This window comes from Malaya genurostris, chromosome 3, assembly GCF_030247185.1.
Source record: "Malaya genurostris strain Urasoe2022 chromosome 3, Malgen_1.1, whole genome shotgun sequence".
Lineage (NCBI taxonomy): Eukaryota > Metazoa > Arthropoda > Insecta > Diptera > Culicidae > Malaya > Malaya genurostris.
In genome coordinates this window covers 62954640-62975742 of record NC_080572.1, presented here as the reverse complement: position 1 = coordinate 62975742, position 21103 = coordinate 62954640, and the positions used below count along the sequence as shown (strand labels likewise).

At 34.1% G+C, this 21103-nt stretch overlaps 1 protein-coding gene across 3 annotated transcripts in view; it reads left to right on the top strand.

The window, feature by feature from the left end:
* The window catches only part of LOC131436911 (kinesin-like protein KIF12), a 50237-nt gene that overhangs the window by 6782 nt on the left and 22352 nt on the right, over positions 1-21103 (top strand). For all 3 annotated transcript variants that reach the window (XM_058605889.1, XM_058605890.1, XM_058605891.1), the window contains exon 2: positions 1086-1940. In XM_058605889.1, coding sequence (XP_058461872.1) covers positions 1492-1940 — 449 coding nt within the window. In that variant the 5' untranslated portion in view covers positions 1086-1491. The remainder of the gene's footprint in view (positions 1-1085; positions 1941-21103) is intronic.

Below are 21103 nucleotides of genomic sequence, written 5' to 3'. Positions count from 1 at the left end.
TGCCTCGCCGATTCAATGTTTTCTTCAGTAACAGATGTTGTTGGGCGGACAGGGATCTCATCATGATCCAAGCTTGTACGACCACCTTTGAAGCGTTTATACCACTCGTATGCCTGTGTTTTTCCTAGACACTATTCACCAAAGGCCTTTTCTAACATTTTCAACGTTTCGGAACACTTAAATCCATTTGAAACACAAAATTTGATGCACGCACGTTGTTCTAAATTTTCATCCATTATAAAAATCGCCACACGAAAATTTTTCAACTTCTTTGTATAGACGCCAAACAAAAACTAATCGTACGATATGCGTCAAAATTTGACAGAATGTGTATAAAAGTGTTGCCAACGTTGAGAGAAAAAAAGTTTACCGATTGGACAAGCGCGGGAATTTTAAAATGAAAATTCCGGTTCTTTTTTGATCATAAGGTACATTGTGCCCAGGATCTTGTCGAATGTCTTTTTGCCTTTCTCTATAGAAAGGTATTAGAATTGCTTGAAAAACCGACTTTCGAACGGAGCCTCGGAGACTCATAAGTGTTATATACCATTCGACTTAGTTCGACGAGATCGGAAAATGTCTGTGTGTGCACTTTTTACTTATAACTTCAACAGCTGGTTGAATTTTCGGGCATAAATCTTGGAAGAATTATGGATTGGTTTTCTTTCAAGAGCTTTCATATTTTCGCCAAGTATAAAAATGAAATCTCTAAAGATAAAAATGCCACCGAGATGTATTATTTCAACTCCATTTCCTATTGTTGTCATAGTGAAGTCTCAAGGGGCGAAAACTGATAAAATGAAGAATACATTTCGAGAGTAGTCTAATCAAAAACAACACTCACATTGCACTACTACTCGACGATGATTTATTGAGATTTTTATAACGACTTTTGCTGGAAGACTTCAATATTCTAATGAAGTTAAATTGTATCATTGTTAGAGGAGGAAATGAGTGTGTGAAATCATAGTATGAAAATCGAGTATTTATGTGTATTATATGTCGATTTTGTTTGTTCTTTTTTCTCCTGCACTGTACTCGCACACATGATTGATCGTTTCATATTTTTCTATAATCATATCCAGATGTCACATATTTCGTGCTTCCCGGTTTTGCTTCGAGTGAAAAATCGTCTACCTAAATCAAGCCTCATTTATTTACACACATCCTTCAATAAACAGAGTAGCAGAAAAGTGAGTGAGTGAACGCGCAGTTAAATTAATGAGCCACACGCCACAGTGACAAGTGCCTTGGAGATTGAAGTCCTTCCTGTGTGATAGCCAATGAGGTGATAAAGCACATAAAAACCTAGTACATATGCTGTGTAAGCAAACCAAAATTTCTGCTTCGAAACTCGCTTTGTACCAGTATTTTTCTATGCGGACTGCTCTGAATCACGTGGCTGCTTATAGTTTTTTTTATTACCGCTCAGGTTCGTGTGTCGCTTTGTGTGTTCAATCATTGTGATAATTGCGTCGCATTTGTTTGTTCATGATGGTTTACAAACCACCAGGAACCTCCTTCTCCTCGACGGAGGACACGTCTGGAAAGAGCCTAACGCCTCGGGCGCGTCGTCAGTCTCCACAATTTCATGGTGGATCATTTCGTAGTGGAGTTCACGATTCGAAGTCGGTGTCGAATCTGAATAACCAGTGGGATAATCTTGGCTCTATGCGTGGCCGAAGTGTACGAGGAAGCACAAGTGAAAACTTTACCAATGTTAAGAAAGTGAACAATAATCTAAAAACAGATAGCTCCAATGTTCGAATGAAACGGTCCAGTAGTTTAAATAATAAAAACAACCGATCCAGCAGTGTGGAAAGAATGAATAATGGAAAAATTTACCGAGGACGAAGTCCGTTGCGGAACTCTACCTCGCACCTTCAGCAGCAACAACAGGTTAAAAATCAGCCGATACTGGTACGCTCCCGAGGAATTGAGTGAGTATATTTTGATGCCATATATATATTTATTTCTAAATACTACGAACAATAAAGTTTCTTGTCGACCAAAAATGTAGACGACAAAGCCAAAATCGGTGGAAATATCTAGCTATATTTCGTGATACTTCAAACATTCGGTTTGACCTTGACTTTACCAATGAGGTGAAATGGCATGAGGAACACTGTATACAATGACTTTTCCGAATCCAAACAAAAACATGTAAATTATTGTAATTCAGAGCTGACGTGATTTATATATTTTTTATCATTTGGACGTTTGCGTTTGAACAAATCGGCTGTCATCTTCAAGAGAATTATACAGGTTCGAGTACAATTTAACAAATACACACATAAGTTAAGGAATTGACGAACACTCAAGTATTTAACTGTCAGACAATAAATTTGCCAATGACTGCAGTAACCCGTAAAGTATTTTGGTTCCTTTAACGACCACACGAAATGGTAATTTAATGATAATCCGGTGCACGCCGTTGCTTTCCAAAGCAACGTCTTGGTATTACATTCCTTCTGGGGAATTTGACCGTTTTGTTTCAATAGACTTCACAATCGATTCTTAATGTTTTTGTTACTTTGGAGTGGTTTTACAGCTAAAAAATGGCGAATTTCAAGAAATTAAAAAAAAAAGCAAAAATCAAACGAAAACGAAGGGGTCTAGAAAATTGTTTACTACAACTATACTGCTTTGGTTTTCTGATAAGTTTGCGCTGATATAAAGTGGACACCGCAAATTATGATTTCTAAGAATCGTCCTCAAAAATATTTCACTTGCTTATTTCTCAATAAAAAAAAATCAAGAAATTATATACATATTTCCAAACATATGAAAATTAATCATCATGTTCTGAAACCTGGGATTAGATTCGCTTTGTTCGAAGTTCATATACAAATATACTGGTATATTTCAGCTATGCACAGTGGTTCAAAAGCCCAATATCACGCTCCTAATTGAATGTATACTGAAATCTGATCTGATCTGCAGAGCTGGCCGATGCAGGTTTGTTCATTTAGGGGCCGATGCAGGTTTGGTCATTTAGGGGTTAGCCAAATTTTGTGCTAGGGCACATAACCGTTTTTATTATTTCTACGTTTCGTCTTTGACTCTTCAGTGCAGAGCAGTTCAAATTGAACTGCTTAGTGCTAAACAGGGTTGCTGAAATTCGCCTCACGCAACTCATTAACGCTCACCGCCTGCGAACGATTCTAGAACGGAGACAGCAAAGCATGTAATGCCGGACGAGGCAAAAGCTATGCTTAATATGTGACTGCCTGAGCGACTCGCAAGAGAGAAGAGATCTTGCTTTTTCATGCTGGTTGCTATTCCGCCGTGAGCCATTCTCTACCATTTCAAGAGCAGGTATCATCAGGCACGAATAGCGCTTACATTGAGTCAATTTTTGACTCACTGCGAGTCAAAATGCCAGCAATCATGAATGCAAGTGTACGAAAAAAATTGAAGACAAAAATTAGCGATGCGATGGAAGCAATTTTTTATTTTGCTTAGTTTAATTGTCTCGTAGATATTGCCCTGATAAAAAGTGTGCGTTGAACATCACAAATTAGTTTAGAAAACTTTAAACGTAATATCATTACTTATCGTTGGAAGATGGCGAAACGATTGGGTTGGATAAAAATTAAACTGATAAATAAAACTGATAGTCCGCTTCAAAACTTCGTTTAAAATCGTATACTAATGTACATATAATGTACTTCCTACTGCAATAAAACTAATGAAACAGTTTATTCAGATTTCACCGAATACTATTCTCACGTTCGTACTCCGTGCTGTTGAAATTTTGCGGCAAGTAATGGCAGATAGATTTTAAAAAAGCTGGAGTTGAATCACCTGAGGAAAATCACTTTTGTAAAGTGAAAATTTTGCAGTTTATATTCTCTTTCGGGTTGGTTTGATATTTATTTTATTTATGATTTTGAAAATGGACTGAAATATCTACAGTGATATTTTTTAAAATCACATATGATTATGAATGATCAAGTCCAATACGGAATATCAATATGCAATGCAAATAGAGTGACAAAAATATATTCTGAATATTGATTATAGAGGCAAGTCTAATCTTTTAATTCCAGGAATGATTTATTTTCTCATGTTTTTATTATATTAAACACAATTTAACGCTTCTTCGCATAGATTTGATTTATAGAAGTAATAGGAGTGCAGGGTTTTCCACAACGTTTGAACCTACTGAGACGCCATGTAACTGCTTGCTCTGCAAAAATCAAAGCAATTAAGAAGAATGGCTAACAAAGAAATAGTCATTACTAACTAAATACTCAATCAGCATCTTTTACCATACATCTACGCAAATTATCGATTAGAATAACTGTACTACGATCAGGAAATTAAGACTTTTAAATTGAGAATCACGGTTGTGGTTCCGGCCAACTGCCACAGGATGTCGAAGCATTTTGTAAAACGCAACATAAAATTGGAGGAATAGATGTTCCATTGAAATTTACTTTTGCATTTTTGTATCGCCTTATTAACTTAGTCCTATTTTAATGCATTCATTAAATTTTTGCATTTAATATTATCATTTTTGGAGTTTCACAAAACTATTGCCTCGTAAGTTTTTTTTTCCAAAAGCAAACAGCAAAATAATAACGTAATGTGATATCAGTTGAGAAATTGATGAGCTGAAATCAAATTAAGATTACAATCTGATATTGCTGTCAAAAATGTATTGAAAATAAAATGTTCTACAATTGACTCCCGAAGTGATCGGTTTAGCTTTTTTTTTAAAAAAGAACCTCCGCTAAAAGAAATTGTAAATTCAATTTCATAACATTTTACAATATTCATATTACAGAGGAAACGATTTCAATTTGAAAAATAACACAATCCGCGTGGTTTATCGATTTGTCAGATAGTGCGATTTAGAATTTTTGTTACTCATATCACACATTCAGTTTTGAAACTACTCATTGCATTATTCACCTTAAAACTATGTTGAGCAACAAAATTTTTACGTGAATACTTAAAGGATCACATACAAAGAGTCCAAATGAAATACAATTCTGTTATCATATAATCAGGAGATAGTAGGAGAATGTTGGATCAAGAAAAAAAATGCATTTAATTCCACTTTATTTAACGTCACTAATGTCACGAGACAGATAATTTTGTTGTGTTTGATTGTATGATACTTGATTTTTAGATATTTATTTCGTTATTGGAAACTGCGGAAGGTCTTCATTGCACGATTATCCATGGCACAGTTTCCAACAAGTAACTGTAGAGACTTTGTTTGTTTTTGATAATAATAGAAATATCATTCTTCAGTAAAATCTTATGTTGGCCTCCAAATTAGTGCCTTATACAAAATTATAGAAGTTCTATTTCGGTTTTAGTTTCTATTATATTGTAGATCTAACGCCCTGTATATTGAATGTGACGGAATTATTCGGTGTTTATGGTTCTTCTTGTATTTGTAAGAACTAATAGTGTGTATCATCAAAGTTGGTCTCAATCTTTTTGGTAGTTGACTTGGTTCGACACAACTTGTCTCGAAGTCAATACAAATACTATTAGTTTATTATGAATGATTAACATGAAATTAAAAGCAATTATTAGTGTCATCACATATGTTTATAATTATTAAGTAAACGATCGTCGAATGGCTTTGTAATCGGTATATAAATAGTTGCACGATTATGAGAAACAATAATAATTGACAAAAACTTGGGACTATTACTTCTCAGGCATAATAAACAACCCTACATTCGACCGAATGAAAAATACCAATTTGGCATTTCGAATGAGGTACATATAATTTGTTTGGAAAAGTCGAACTCGATCGAAACACAAAATGAATTTATTATAGAACTACGGAATATTTACGACACACAAAAACGCTCCATTAAGGTGAAATGTAGTGTCATAAAATGCGCGCAAAATTCTATCCGTTTCAGATGAACGAACCGTCGCACAAAGCGTACCAAGAAAAACAGACACATAGAAACAAGAACTTTTTTCAATGATTGAGCGCAGTGGGCTTGCCTCTCGTTATATTGGCTTGTAAAAAAGACTGGACGTAATGGATTTTTGAATTCTTCACACTTTGTTTGTATATCAGGTTAATGAACGATAATACTTGGCTTGTATTCATTTCATTCAGTAGCTTGTCAATGTTGAAGTTTTAGTTTTGCTATAAAAATTGCTATACTCTAAAATAATACCTGTTTTACGATATTACACAGCCAAGCATTATTACTTCAGCAACATCAATGCATTGAACTCAACAGAGTTGGTCATTATTAGCATTATAAATGACAGCTACTTAGAAAATAAACAATTTCTTACAATACCCATTTTATTGTATTCAAATCGTCTTTATTTCAACACAAAACCCAAAACCCAATACTGCATAAATTCGCGTCGTTATTTGATATGTAATTTTTGCTAACGATATAATGCCACCGTGCCCACCGTGCATTTCTCACACCACCTCAATACGAAACAGCAGCGCACAAGCAATAAAAAAAATGCAGAAAAGTTTATGTTAACTTTTTCAATTTTCAGTAGTTTTAGCTAAAATTTTATAATTTTGAGTTGCGTTTTCAGATTCTTTGTGAAATTCTGCTACAAACACTACTTTTCAGTTCTAAAATCATCCCCGTGGGATGAACAGTGACCGTTTATACATTTCAAAAACCAATTACGGCTCGGCAAAGCAAAATTTCAAAATTCTAAGAATACTTAGTTATGATAAATTTGATTTCGAAAACTTAAGTGTTTTTGGTTTTTCGAAAATCGGTCTAGTTTTTGAATAATTGATCAAAAACGCGATTTTCGCATTCCGCTACATTTCACCTTAATAACCCTTTACAGTTTGATGATTAATCAATAACATATTCTGGCAGGTATCAAAGTTGTCCCTAACGCTACAAATCACGATTGAAGTATAGCAAACACCGAAGAAATGTGCAGTGAAGACAATTCAAAAAGATTCGACATCTTTTTTTTTTTTTTTTATTTTTTTTTTTTAAATAACTATTTATTGGAATATGAGTTAAAATTAAATTATTAAGATTTAAATTGGGTGTTCAGCCACAAGTGGTGACTTTTCAGCCCTATTATATATATGATTTGGTTATTACCATGAGGACATTATTTGCTTCCGCAATTCTGAGATTTTTGTGTAGGGAAAATTCTAAACCTACTTGTATTGTGTAATGGGGAAAAGGAACTTATATACTAACTTACTAACTAATACAGAGAGCGAATCGATTCAATTGAAGATTGCATCGATTTTTGTCGGAATTTGCTTATAATATTATGTGACATTACATCTAATGGTTCTATATTTGTGAGTCTGTGTAACTCATTTGTACTAAACCAGGGAGGACGCTTCAGAATCATTTTCAGAATTTTATTCTGAATCCTTTGAAGCGTTTTCTTCCTGGTGGAACAACAGCTTGACCAAATTGGTACCGCATAAAGCATGGCTGGTCTGAAAATTTGTTTATAAATTAACAATTTGTTTTTTAGACAGAGCTTAGAATTTCTGTTTATAAGAGGATATAAACATTTAATATATTTATTACACTTTGCCTGGATTCCTTCAATGTGATCCTTGAAAGTGAGATTTTTGTCATACGTTAAACCTAAGTATTTAGCTTGATCAGACCATGTCAATTCCAAGCCATTCAATTTGAGAATGTGACTATTGTTTGGTTTAAGAAAAGAAGCTCTTGGCTTGTGAGGAAAGATAACTAATTGCGTTTTTGCTGCATTTGGTTTAATTTTCCATTTTGACAGATAATCACTGAAAATATTTAAACTTCTTTGTAGGCGACTGCAGATCACTCTTAGATTTCTACCTGTGGCTAACAGACTTGTGTCGTCACAGAATAGCGATTTCTGACAACCAACGGGTAGATTTGGAAGATCAGAAGTGAAAATATTATACAAGATTGGAGCTACACTCGAACCCTGCGGAACACCGGCTCGTACGGGTAGCAATTCAGATTTACAATTCTGATAGCTAACCTGAAGAGTACGATCAGTTAAATAATTTTGAATCATTTTGATCAAATAAATAGGAAACTGGAAATCAGACATTTTTGCTATTAAACCTTTGTGCCAAACACTGTCGAATGCTTTTTCTATGTCTAGAAGAGCAACTCCAGTGGATAACCCAGAAGATTTATTTGATTTTATCATGTTCGTTACTCTGACAAGTTGATGAGTAGTTGAATGTTCATGACGAAATCCAAACTGCTCTGGTAAAAAAATTGAATTCTCATTTATATGAGTCATCATTCTCAACAAGATAATTTTTTCAAAAAGTTTACTGATAGAAGAAAGTAAGCTAATTGGGCGATAACTTGATGTTTCTGCTGGGTTTTTATCAGGTTTTAGGATAGGAATTACTTTAGCGTTTTTCCATCTTTTTGGGAAGTAAGCTAATGAAAAACACTTGTTGAAAATTTTAACCAGGAGTCTCAAGGCAACATCGGGAAGATTTTTAATAAGAATATTAAAAATTCCATCATTACCAGGAGCCTTCATGTTTTTGAGTTTCCTAATAATTGATTTAATTTCATCAAAATTCGTCTCAATAATGTCATCGTGTGATAACACTTGGGTTGAAATATGATCATATTTCAGTGAGACTTCATTTTCAATAGGACTCACAACGTTTAAATTAAAATTGTGGACACTCTCGAACTGCTGAGCAAGTTTTTGAGCTTTTTCACCATTTGTAAGAAGTATTTGATTTCCTTCCTTGAGAGCAGGAATTGGTTTCTGAGGTTTCTTAAGAACCTTAGAAAGTTTCCAGAAAGGTTTAGAATATGGTTTAATTTGTTCAACTTCTTTAGCGAAATTTTCATTTCGCAAAAGAGTAAATCTATGTTTAATTTCTTTTTGTAAATCCTTAACTATGTTTTTCATAGCAGGATCACGAGAACGTTGATATTGTCGTCGACGAACATTCTTCAACCGAATGAGCAGTTGAAGATTGTCATCGATGATAGGAGAATTTAATTTAGTTTGAGCTTTGGGAACTGAAAGATTTCTAGCTTCGATAATATAATGATTCAAATTATCAATTGCTGTGTCAATGTCCGCAGAATTTTCTAAAATAGTTTCATGATCCACATGATTTTCAATGTAAGATCTGTAATCCAACCAATTAGCTCTATGATAGTTGAAAATAGAACTAATTGGATTAATTATAGCTTCGTTGGAAAGTCTGAATGTTACTGGAAGATGATCTGAGTCAAAGTCAGCATGAGTAATCGGTTCACTACAAATGTGACTTTGATCTGTTAGAACCAGATCAATTGTAGACGGGTTTTTCACGGAAGAGAAACAAGTAGGATTACTGGGATGAAGAACTGTGAAGTAACCAGCTGAGAGTTGATTATGAAGTATTTTACCATTACTGTTATTTTGCCTACAATTCCACTGGACATGCTTAGCATTTAAGTCCCCTATTACGAAAAATTTCGGTCGATATCTTGTAAGTTTTTGCAAATCGCCTTTAAAGAAATTCAATTGTTCGCCGGTGCATTGGAATGGCAAATATGCTCCAGCGATGAAATAAATTCCATGAATGGTTTCAACTTCGATTCCCAAGCTTTCAATAACTTTAGTATTGAAAGAAGGTAAAATTCGATGTTTAATTTGCCGTTGGACAAAAATGGCAACTCCACCACCCATTCCAGTAAACCTGTCAAATCGATGAACCACATAATGTGGATTACTTTTCAATTTGACATTTGGTTTAAGAAAAGTTTCTGTCACAATGGCAATATGAATTTTGTGAACTTTGAGAAAATTATAAAATTCATCTTCACTCGATTTCAAAGATCGAGCATTCCAATTTAAAATATTCAAATAATTATTTAACATCACTGTTAAATTTTAAATTCATTATAATATTATTTGCAAATTTCCATCCGATTTGAAATGCTTCAAAAAGTGATGAAGTCGAATTCATTTGGATGATCATTTGAAAAAGTTGATCTTGTAGGTAGATCATTTTATTTTCAGTTATATCGCCTAAATCGACTTCATTTAAAGAAGCGAATGGCATTGAAGGAATATTTGTAGGTAGACTGCCATTAGAAGAAGATGATTTGGCCGGTCTACCTATTAATAAATTGTTTTCGTTAGAAGAAGAACTGCAAGGCGGTCCTGTGTTTTGATTATTTACATTAGAAGAAATAGGTGATAGATTTCTACCTAATATACCAGCATAACTGACATTAGAAGAAGATGATGACGAGGTCGATCTACCTGTCAATAAATTGTTCTCGTTAGAAGATGAATTGGCAGGCGTACCTGTTTTTTCAGGTATGTTCTGTAAATTTAAGGTCGTTGATTTGACTTGTTGTCGAAGCGAACGAGCGTTTAAAATTTTTTCCCTGACAGGACATTTCAAATAATTGGATTTATGATTTCCATTGCAATTTGAACATGAAAATTTATCAGTGGTTTCATTCATTGGACAAACGTCTTTCGAATGCGATTTACCACAATTCAAACACCGTATATCCATATGACAATTTTTGGTTCCATGACCGAAGCCTTGGCAACGACGACATTGCGTTAAGTTTGCAATACGATTATGCCGTTTATAATGTTCCCAATGAATTTTAATGTGGGAAATGAAACGTACTTTTTCTAAAGTTTTCAAATTGTTTACATCACTTCGATTGAAGTGTATTAGGTAAAGTTCATGGGAAATTCCAGAGCGTGGTTTAGAAGTACCATTCGCTCTTTTTTTCATAAGTATTACTTGGGAAGGGGCAAAACCAAGCAATTCTTTTAGTTCATTTTTAATTTCATCAATACTTTGATCATTTGATAATCCTTTCAAGACAGCCTTGAAGGGTCTGTCTGATTTTATATCATATGAATAAAATTTATGAAGTTTCTCGGACAAATATCGAATAAGACGTTCGTAATCTTCCAATCCATCCACCAAGACTCGACATTCTCCTCTTCGTCCGATTTGAAATGAGACTTTTACTTCCGGGAGAAAAGTAGAAAGCTCAGTACGGAATGCTTTGAAGTCGGAAATCATCACCGTCACTGGTGGCATAGATTTTTGTTTCTTCCCAGAACGACAAGCGTCCATTTTGGGAATTTTTGAAGAATTTTCTTCTATGTCGCTACAATCGGATTCAGGAAGAATCTCGTAAATATTGTTAGACGGCATAGGATCAATGGAAGGGAAATCCGTCCGTTGTCTTTTATTTTTACATTCAGATTCTATAAGATCGTGAATGTTATTAGAAAAATGTTGAATAACGGATTGTGATTTATTCCGTATTGAATTATTTTTAGCCTTAGGCTTGTTGCCTTTCCGGTTGGACGCAGGCATTTTTGAAATTAATGAAATTTTTAATTAAATTAACTAGGCTAAATTAGTCTTCGATTAGACTCCTAGCTAGCCTTAAAAAAGGCTGATTAATTTCTTAGTCATTCTAATATAACTCTTTGTATCACTTGGTCACTCTAATATCACTTAGTCACTTGGTTAGTGATTCAGGTAGCCTTGAAAAAGACTGAAGCCTTGAATCAATGAAACTCTAGTTAGCCAGAAAAAAATTCCAGGAGCCAAGAGCTATACGCGTGCGGTGCGAACGACTGTTCAACACCGACTGAGATTCGACATCTTTCTTATAAGCTTTATACAGGAATAAAGTTTTATCCTGGGCGGTCATTCAGTTGTACCGCCATACGTCGCATAGAACGAATCACCGTGAGTAGAAAATTCGACTCAACGCGAGTCATCAGCACCACCGAATAGCTTTCTACCTAAACGCTTCGAAACGAACTCACTGCGAGCGAACAGAGTGCATATATGATGCTTGCTTGCTTTGCCAAGCGGTACAATTCTCTGAGTGGAAGGAAAGAATGAATGAAGCAGACACGGAATATATACAAACTGCTCGCCGCATGGGTAGAGCATCGCCGGTGAAAAGAATAGTTCACGAGTAATGTTTCATTGATAGGATCAGCAACCTTGGTGCTAAACTCGGCAGTTCAATTTGAACCGCTAAGCAGACGTAAAGTTTCTGCTATTTACAGAACACTTTTTGTTTTGCAACGGAGTGCAATGTCTCCTCTGACGTGCCGAACGAAAATGTGTTTTCGACTATTTCTGGCCGTTGCAGGTTTGGTCATTTAGGGGTTAGCCAAATTTTGTGCCAAACTTTACGTCTGCCTAGCGGTTCAAATTGAACTGCCGAGTTTAGCACTAAGCAGTTCAATTTGAACTGCTCTGCACTGATGAGTCAAAGACGAAAAGTAAAAATAATTTGTCAAACATGAAAAACTCATAAATTTAAAATATATATTTTTTCTTAGAAAAACTGGTTTTATGACACCCTTTTCAGAAAATACATTATATCATGAATTATACTCAAGTTACGGGAATAGTACTTTCTGCAAATTTGTTTGACATAACTTCCTGCACAACTTTGTCGGAGTAACTTAGCCCCTATGTTGACCCTGAACTAAAATAATGTTTTATCTCACTCTTAGGGTGATTAAAATTTTCCAAAAGATGGCGGCTATCATTTTGAGCAACTTTGCTAAAGATACTGCATCTCAAAAACCACGCTTTTAATAAGGTATCAATTAAGAGCTTGAAATTGGGCTTTTGAACCACTGTGCTATGGCTTTTTTAACCTCGGATTTAACCTTGAGGTTGTTTTTTACCGGAGGAGTATCCAAGTAGCAATCCGCAACTAGTTTTGAGGCGACTAAGTCCAAACTATGTTGCAACAAAAGCACGAATATGTTTTTTATGCTATACTGGTTAAAGCAAGGTGACAGCAATGTCTCTTCATAACATAACTTGTTACGAAATAGTTATTTAGGTTTCAAATAATCACATCTTTTTGTCATATTGAATTAATTATAAATTATAAGCTATCGTTACCTAATCCAAACATATCTTTAATAACAACAATGCTTCTAGCTACTAGTTGAAAACAAGTTTATTTGACTCCAATAGTAGCAATCCGTAACTAGTTCTGATACCACTTAGCCCAACTATGTTGTAACAAGAGCACGAACATGTTTTTTATGTTATGCTGGTTAAAACAAGGTGACGGAAGTGTTTCTTTATAACATAAACATTGAACTAGCTATCATTTGTAAGTTATCGTTACTTGATTCTAACATATCTTTAATCACAGCTATGGTTTCAGCTACTAGTTGAAAAAAGTTTTACCATTATAAATACGTAAGCGTATATGTAAATCGTTACGGTGAATTGATGTAGCAATAACTTAGATATTATAAGATTATAACATACAATTTCTGCATTGATTCAGATAGCTATCGGTACGTTTTCTCAACGTAATGATAACGGAAATGCAACCTAAAAAACTTTTGTTGGCTTCAATACCATGGAGTCACAAGAAGTGTATAAAACACAAATAAAACCAGGATATTACTTTTTTCAAAACTACTTTTTGGCGAAAATAATGAAAGGCATTTTTGTTCTATGCACTATTATAAACTCGAAGAAAAGAATATAAGGATTAACCATCGATTGTGATATTATAATTATCATGATATATGAATTTAAAATAATGAGAAATCACTCTACTTGGATTAATTTTGAGCATTCTGAACATAAGGTTTTTTCGTTGTTTATTGTTCATGTCTTCATAAACAGATTTAGATTGAAGGCGCACAAAAAGCAGTTAATTAAAATTCAATTCTGCTCGACAGTTTTGAAATCGTAGTGGAATTTGTACCTTGTATCAACTTTGTAATTTCAAATACTATACCGCCTTTATAATGTTGATAGAAAAACATTATGGATTCATTCAATGTTTATAATGTCGATGGCGACAAACACAGATAAAAATATTTTGTGAATTTACATCTATTTTCATGCACATATTTGGAGCAGGTAATTAAACATAAAATTACTTTACAATTCTGTACGTTTCAATACAATTTAATCGCAAAATAAGCGTTAATTGAAAGATACAGCTATATTCATTGGAAATTCAATGCAATTCAATTTAGTTTTGCATCGATGAAAGTTTTCAATCAAAATTTCGATTCAACCCATGTCTATTCCATGTTACTATTGATTTACATCTCGTGTAAATTTCATTATTTCTTTCTGTGTGAAGTTTCAACTAGTTTACTTGAAAACAAGTTATTTTCAAATTATGGAAAAATAAGTTATTTCAGTATGGTATTACAACGTAACGACAACTTATTTTTAGCTGGCATAGAAACTAGTAGGAACTGCGCTCTTTGAGTCACGCAAGTGGTTAGATGTTAGTAACAATAACTCAAATTTCTGGTTGCAAACTAGTCACAAATAAGCTAGCATAACATAAAATGTTACTTGGGTTGTTATCCTTTTTCTCCGATCAAAAAAATATCTTAAGATAATCTAGAGCTATTGGTTCACTGGTTCCGCCTACGTCCATTGATTTTTTGTATCTACTGTTACTTTAGTTTTCGTTATTGGAAGCATTGTTGTGAGACATTTTCGTTTTTATGATTTTTCTGGTTATTTGTAGTAACAAGCGTATCTTGTTTTATATCAGGGGTACTACTAATAAATTTCAGTGTATTTTTTCGATAGATGGTATTCTATGTTTAGTGTTGCTATTGGTAAAAGGTAGGTGAAGTTGGAATGTCAGGGAAGAGACTAAGGATCGGCGCAACGTAATAAGTGTTTCGGAGATAGCATTAACCTTACGTCTGCTTAGTGGTTCAAATTGAAATGTTTACTTATGCACTAAGCAGTTCAATTTGAACTGCTCTGCTCTGACGAGTCCAAGATGAAATATAAATCATATTGAAAGGTGTCATTGCATTTCGTTGCATTGATGGTCAAACGTGTGTTGACATTTTTCAAAGAAATCCTTTCAATAGATTTTTATTGCTCGTCAAAGAAGTCGTCATTTGAACCAAATTTCGCGTATGTGCGCTATTCGTTGCTTTTTATGTTCAATCAAGGGAAAAAGTATACGCGAGCTTGTGAAAGTTTCGAAATTCGAAAATGAGAAACGCGAATTCGAGAATTTCAAGGAAATTTCGACCTTAAAAACGTCGTAAGCGATAATTGAATTTTTATTTTTGTTTGTGCGAAAAGTAAGTATTTTATTTCATTTCTTTGTACGTTGGAGTTCAACAGCAAGCAACGATGAAAAATATTTCGAATGAAATAACTACAAGGGTACCCTCTCACTCAATGTGTTGTATTAAAAAAGAAAATTAATTAGAAAAACACGGATACAAATCCATTGTCGGTACCATGATTAAAACAAATCTTGATAATCATGAAACATGAGTAAATGATTTATATCATGAGCAACACCTCATCTCCTATAACAACTTCCATGATAATGATAATTTTGCTCATAATATCATTAATAAAATGGTATAATCTCATAAGAAGACATGTTTCATAATTTTTATAATTTCTTAATCATAGTACCGGTAATGGATTTTTATCCGTGTACACCTGATATTGGTTGTTGTTGACGGCTGATTGTCGTAGGAGAACAACGATTTACAAGGGTACGTTATGTTTTGAAGAAAATTCACATAGGAAGGAATTGGTTTCATTAAGGGTCGAGCGTCGTTCAGGATGTCGGGAAAAAATTTCCACACTAGCGTTTCGGCGGAAAGAATTTCTTTGTATTCCAACTGAACTGAACAAGCAAACGTTTTCTGTATGACAAAACATTTGTTTTGCACGGATTCTGAGACCAATTCCACTCAAGACTGATTTTTTAAAAGCGCGGATGTATTTTTCCAAGCACTTTTTAAAAAATCGGATGTATTTTTGCATGCACTTTCTTTAAATCGTAAACTAAACGTTAACGTAAACAGTAAATAGCAGAAAAATAGTGTAACATTGAACATTTTTTCAAGAATTAGAAAACACATTTGAACATTTTTTCAAGAATTAGAAAACACCGAAAATTTTGAACTGGAAAAGTCTTCAGTATTTTGTAACAAAAATTTATTTTAGGCGGGTAACTTTAAAAGTGAAGTTTTATAATAAAATTAGATGAATAATATTAAAGAGTTTATAATGTTTTTAGAGTGCCCAAGAAATTTCCTACACCATCTTCTTGGACACCATTTTTGCATTTTTACATTTTTGAGTTACCACGGTTTGGAGAAAGTCCGTACTTACGTCCTTTTGAAAAAAATCATTCTTGTGTCGAATTAGTCTCTGCATCCATGCAAAACAAATGATTTGCTATTCGAAAAACGCGAGCGAAGTTTATTTCAAACTGGAAAAAGTCGATTCTGATTTTGTCACGTTTTCTTCTGGTAAAATTTGAAATTGGTTCCATGCAAGTATCTGACGAGTCGTCTTTCTTCTGTAGAGTAGATGAAGTATCTACATTTCCTCTCTTCCTTATCCTTTAATTCATGTATGCTAAATCGTTCGAAAAGATGATTTTTAACGATCTTCACTTCAGATTTTTCTTCACACAGATTTTTTAAAGTTTATAGTAGCTTGGACGTCTGTTCTCTGTGATATCAGTGTCTACCAAGACCATCGTCACAATTTAACACAACGCAACGTAATTGGCGTTCGGCTCCCGTTTTGGGATTAAAGCAGGTGTTTTGAAAGCAGAATCGGTTATACTATTGATTTCATTGCTGTGTTTTATTAAAATCGACAACATATTTAATTTGTTTTTGTACACTTTTAAATCAGAACAAATCAGCTCAAATGGCACGTTCCCTTTGATATTTGGAACACTTTTAAAACTGGCTTTAAATCGCAATCAGTACGCCAAATCATCGTCCATAGAATATTGTAATCACGTTGAAGCATCGGATATTGATTTATAACACTTAAGCTTGAAAATTATTGATTTTTAACTCTTAGTGCTTGAAAAACCGCGGCATTCAAACCCTGTATTGACCCACGGTTGAAAGCCATCGGATTAGAATGATTCACATAAGGCTAGGCAGTAAATTATTCTAAATAACGTGAAAACTTACTCCCTGTGTCGTTTCCCACTTCTTGCGTATGTTGACCCCGTCAGCGATGACGATGATGGTAATCACGCGCTCTGTTGACCTTTGCTGGTGTACGGGTAAACATGAATGAACGGAACCTAACGCCATACCTGTACATGTATTTCCAAACCAAGAGGGGAGTTCAGGAGTGAAAAGCATGTTTGATTATTAAAATTGGCGTTCACCCCAGGCTGTTACTATTCTTTCTATTTCCTATTGATTTTCATGGCAAGGTGTAAATTGATGTTTGCAAGAATTTATAGCACACTCTGGATTGATTACTGACTAGATTCGAGGTATATTTAGAAAGTATGTCAGCCATAAAACTCTGTCTGCATTCCTGCTTTATCAAAATGATCAGTCTATAAATCATCTTGGAAATGGGTCGATGGCCTGTTGCACAAAGAGATATACACTGAGATCACTGTTTACGCAGGGGATACGTACCGTGTAACTTCGGAATTTCACATAAAAAAAACTGCGTAGCTTCGGAAATCTGCGTAAAAAATACCGCCGGTGCCACCACGATTTGGGTGCCGCTTTCACATGAGTCACATTTTTGGGTGCAACATTCACTTCACGCTAGATTTCTGTTTTGCTGTTGGTTAAAATGGCAAGTTTATTTTTGTTTTATTCTAATCGAAATCTCGTGTGATTTATGCGACATGTAAATAAAGTTGTCTTTAACTCTTAAGGAAATCATGTGATAAGTGTTAAAATTGTTGTAGTTGGAATATGTATTTAATAGACAGAAGGATTTTGTTATAGTTCCGGAACGTTTTGAAAGATCGCGGCGAATAGTCGAGTGGGTGGCAGTAGTGTTTCCAACGCATAGCAATTTTTGAAATTTACACAGGATTTTGAAAAATATTGCTCGAGCCTGTATACGACGACACGACCAGGCACTCCGAAGCAAAATCGAAATAAAAAGTGTCTGTGAGTGATTTTCCGTCAGTTACCACAAATTTAGCGGCCCCTTGATAATGATAAAATTATTCTTTTTAGGCAACACTGTTCTGGTTGCTATGCGTTATTTGTCAAGGAACCGCAATTATAGAAATAAACAAACAAACTGGAAAACTATCCCGTTCCATTGAAACGAAAATGCAAGAAAAAAAAAGGATTAATTTCGGAATAAAGCGATCTATTCTCTTGTGTGCAGCCACATATTTCCAAATCTGTTGCAATAAAATGGACATAAGACGAAACTGAATTTTTTATAATGTGTATTTGCTAATAATCAAGTAAAATTACTGTTTCTAAAACTCGAAAAAAAAACGTGGAGCAGGATGTTTATTTCGTTTATTATGCATTCAATTGAGACCAAAAACATTATTTCGTAATACTAGAAGAACCCTTACAGAAGTTTAAATCAATGGGAAAAGAACGATAATGAAATTGCTGCGTTCTGTGATGTCGATTTGAAACACCAGTATTAAATTTAAGCTATTTTCAAAGATCCTTTATACATTGAATCAGTAACAATAAAATGCATTTATTTATGTTATTTCTCTGCTAAATCATGCTTAAAAACTTGATTGTTTTCCATGAAGATCTTTATTGGAGATGCGTTTCAAGTCTTCTCAAGAGAATTTTCCAAGAATTATCCAGATGTCATACTAAAACAATTCTAGGGTCAGCAAAAGTCATAAAACAAAAGTTTGTCTCAATTGCGCGAAAAAATAGTAATGCTGATGATACGATCTTAGAAGAAATTCTTAGTCGCAAAATTTGAAGATTTTATGAAAACTATGCAATAGTTTCAATTCATTTTTGAATTTTTCTAATGGTGTGAGATGCTGATGTAGTTGATTGGTAACTGCTTTCGTATCAAATTTCCGGTGCATACAATTACTGGTTGTGCAAATAAAATAATATAACATATTCGTATCGCAAAAACATAGCGCTTCACCTAACTTTTAAGGGCCGATTCTTGTGTTTAGACACAGCGCGACTGGTATGCATCGATTCCGAGTTAGTTTTGTTTATCTACATAAACATGTTTTTGAATGACAGTATCCAAGGTATCTGTTATTCGAAATCAATAATTTATCAAATCGAGTTGCCAGTTTCAACAAATTTTCAAGTAATTTTGTTCTGACATTTCGAGTTACTGAGGGGTAGTTGGATTTGCGATACAGTTTTAATAGACGAGTGGCAGGTCGTGTCGTCGCTGTATATCTGTTATCTGCGCTTAAGAGGTAAAGCCACCATGCGCGTCAATAAAATAAAACAATTTCATAAACGTTTTACGGAAATATAGTGAAAGCTTTCGAAATTTTGTTTTAAGTGTTTAATTAAGTGTACTTCAACGTACAAAATGAATTATTGTTACATATTTCCGATAAAAAATAGCCTCCTTATGACCAATTGGCTGTGGCTAGTTTTCCGGGAGTTCGGGAGGTGTCTTCAAATTTAAAGCTGGAACAATAACCAAAGTTTTGTTTGAAGTATATGTCATAATTAGTATGTGCGAGATCCCCTACGTGGTATAGGAGATTTCGAAAATACTAATTTTTCGAAAAATGATAAGCATATAAGTAAAAAGTTATATTTTTTACATGAAAATTTCATACTGTATTGTTTATAAAACGAGCTAACTTCGCGGACGATTCTTAGCGTACAAAATCATTGAATGGCTAGTACTTCGATTCTACTTACACTAAGAATCCTTTCAGCATAAGCCAAAACGGTTCGTATTAATTAACACGTCGACTAAATTGGAATAGTTTTGAGTTCAATGACGGATTGAATTTTTAAAAAAATCATCACCCTGTATTTCCAGAATTGACAGTCGAAATCGAATAAAATTCATCAATTTTGTATGGGGCTATAAGTCTTTTAATTGGATTTTTGTTTCTGAAATTCTATGTGGTCTTCTTTGACAAAACAATTGAGCTATTCCCGAAGCTTTCGGTGCCGGAATTCGGGAATATGTGTAGCCGAAGTCAGTTAAATTCACATCAGGGATTGTAAAACATTTTATACATACCATTCGAGGTATATTACGATCGATTCGGAAGTATCATTTTTCAGTGATTGCATAATCATGCAAGTTTGTAGGGAGAATTCATCATTACTGCCCTTACACGTTCATTAAAAATGATTTTACTTTTCAGTAATGACATTTTTAATGATCATGGTAGGGCCGCTTCAAACACGGCCTTTGCCAACTGTCGTAAACTGTCTTACTCTAGAAAATTTCAGGGAAAATTTTAGGCTTACAAGAAAAATTTTGAATTTTTGGAAGTTAAAACGTTAAAACAATTTTCGGGAAAGAAATTTGGATAACTTTGATTATTCGCTTAAAAAAACCGCGTAAGTTCAGAAATCCGCGTAACTTTGGAAATCCGCGTAAAAACCACATGAAAAACGCGTAAAAATTGAGCTCAGTGTACTTACTTTTGTGAGTGTTATTGTTTTCTTTGGAGCAAAATGGTAAAAATATATTAAATTACAGACAAGTTAAAAGAAAAGTCTCATATTGGACACATGGAATTAGAATATGTACAAAACTAAACACAATAGATTAGTATAGAACAGAACATAATGGAAACATTCGCCATCAACTAACAAAACGACAGCACGATATAACAGATATAACATTATAAGGTTAGTTCAAAGGATTTTATTCATGAAATATAATTTTTTTCACGTTGTACCCTATAATTCTGGAACCGAAAGTCCAGCTAATAATATAATATAGCTAATAGTCAATAGCGTTCTATTGGATTGCAAAAACTTTTATTTAAATCATATGAAAGTTCAACACACATAAACACAAAAAACAGTTGAAATATAATGCCGTTCCTATTAACAACTTCTTTTGTAACATTTTTTGATATGAGTATTGAAAAAATAGTGCATGTATCGGCACCGGAGCTTCAAACTATTTATTTAATCCACGTAGTGGTTTGTGAATTACCATTTTCTTGTCATTAAAGGAAATTGAATTAATTTAGATACATATTGTGCGGAAATATGTGCTATATGCCGGTTACGTCACTACATACGATAATATCTCCAGGACCGAAAGTGTCAGCCCTTTGATCTTCGAACTTGATTCATAATCCAATAGTAGCATCAGCTTGTTGAAATCGATTCAGCCATCTTCGAGAAAATTGAGCGTATG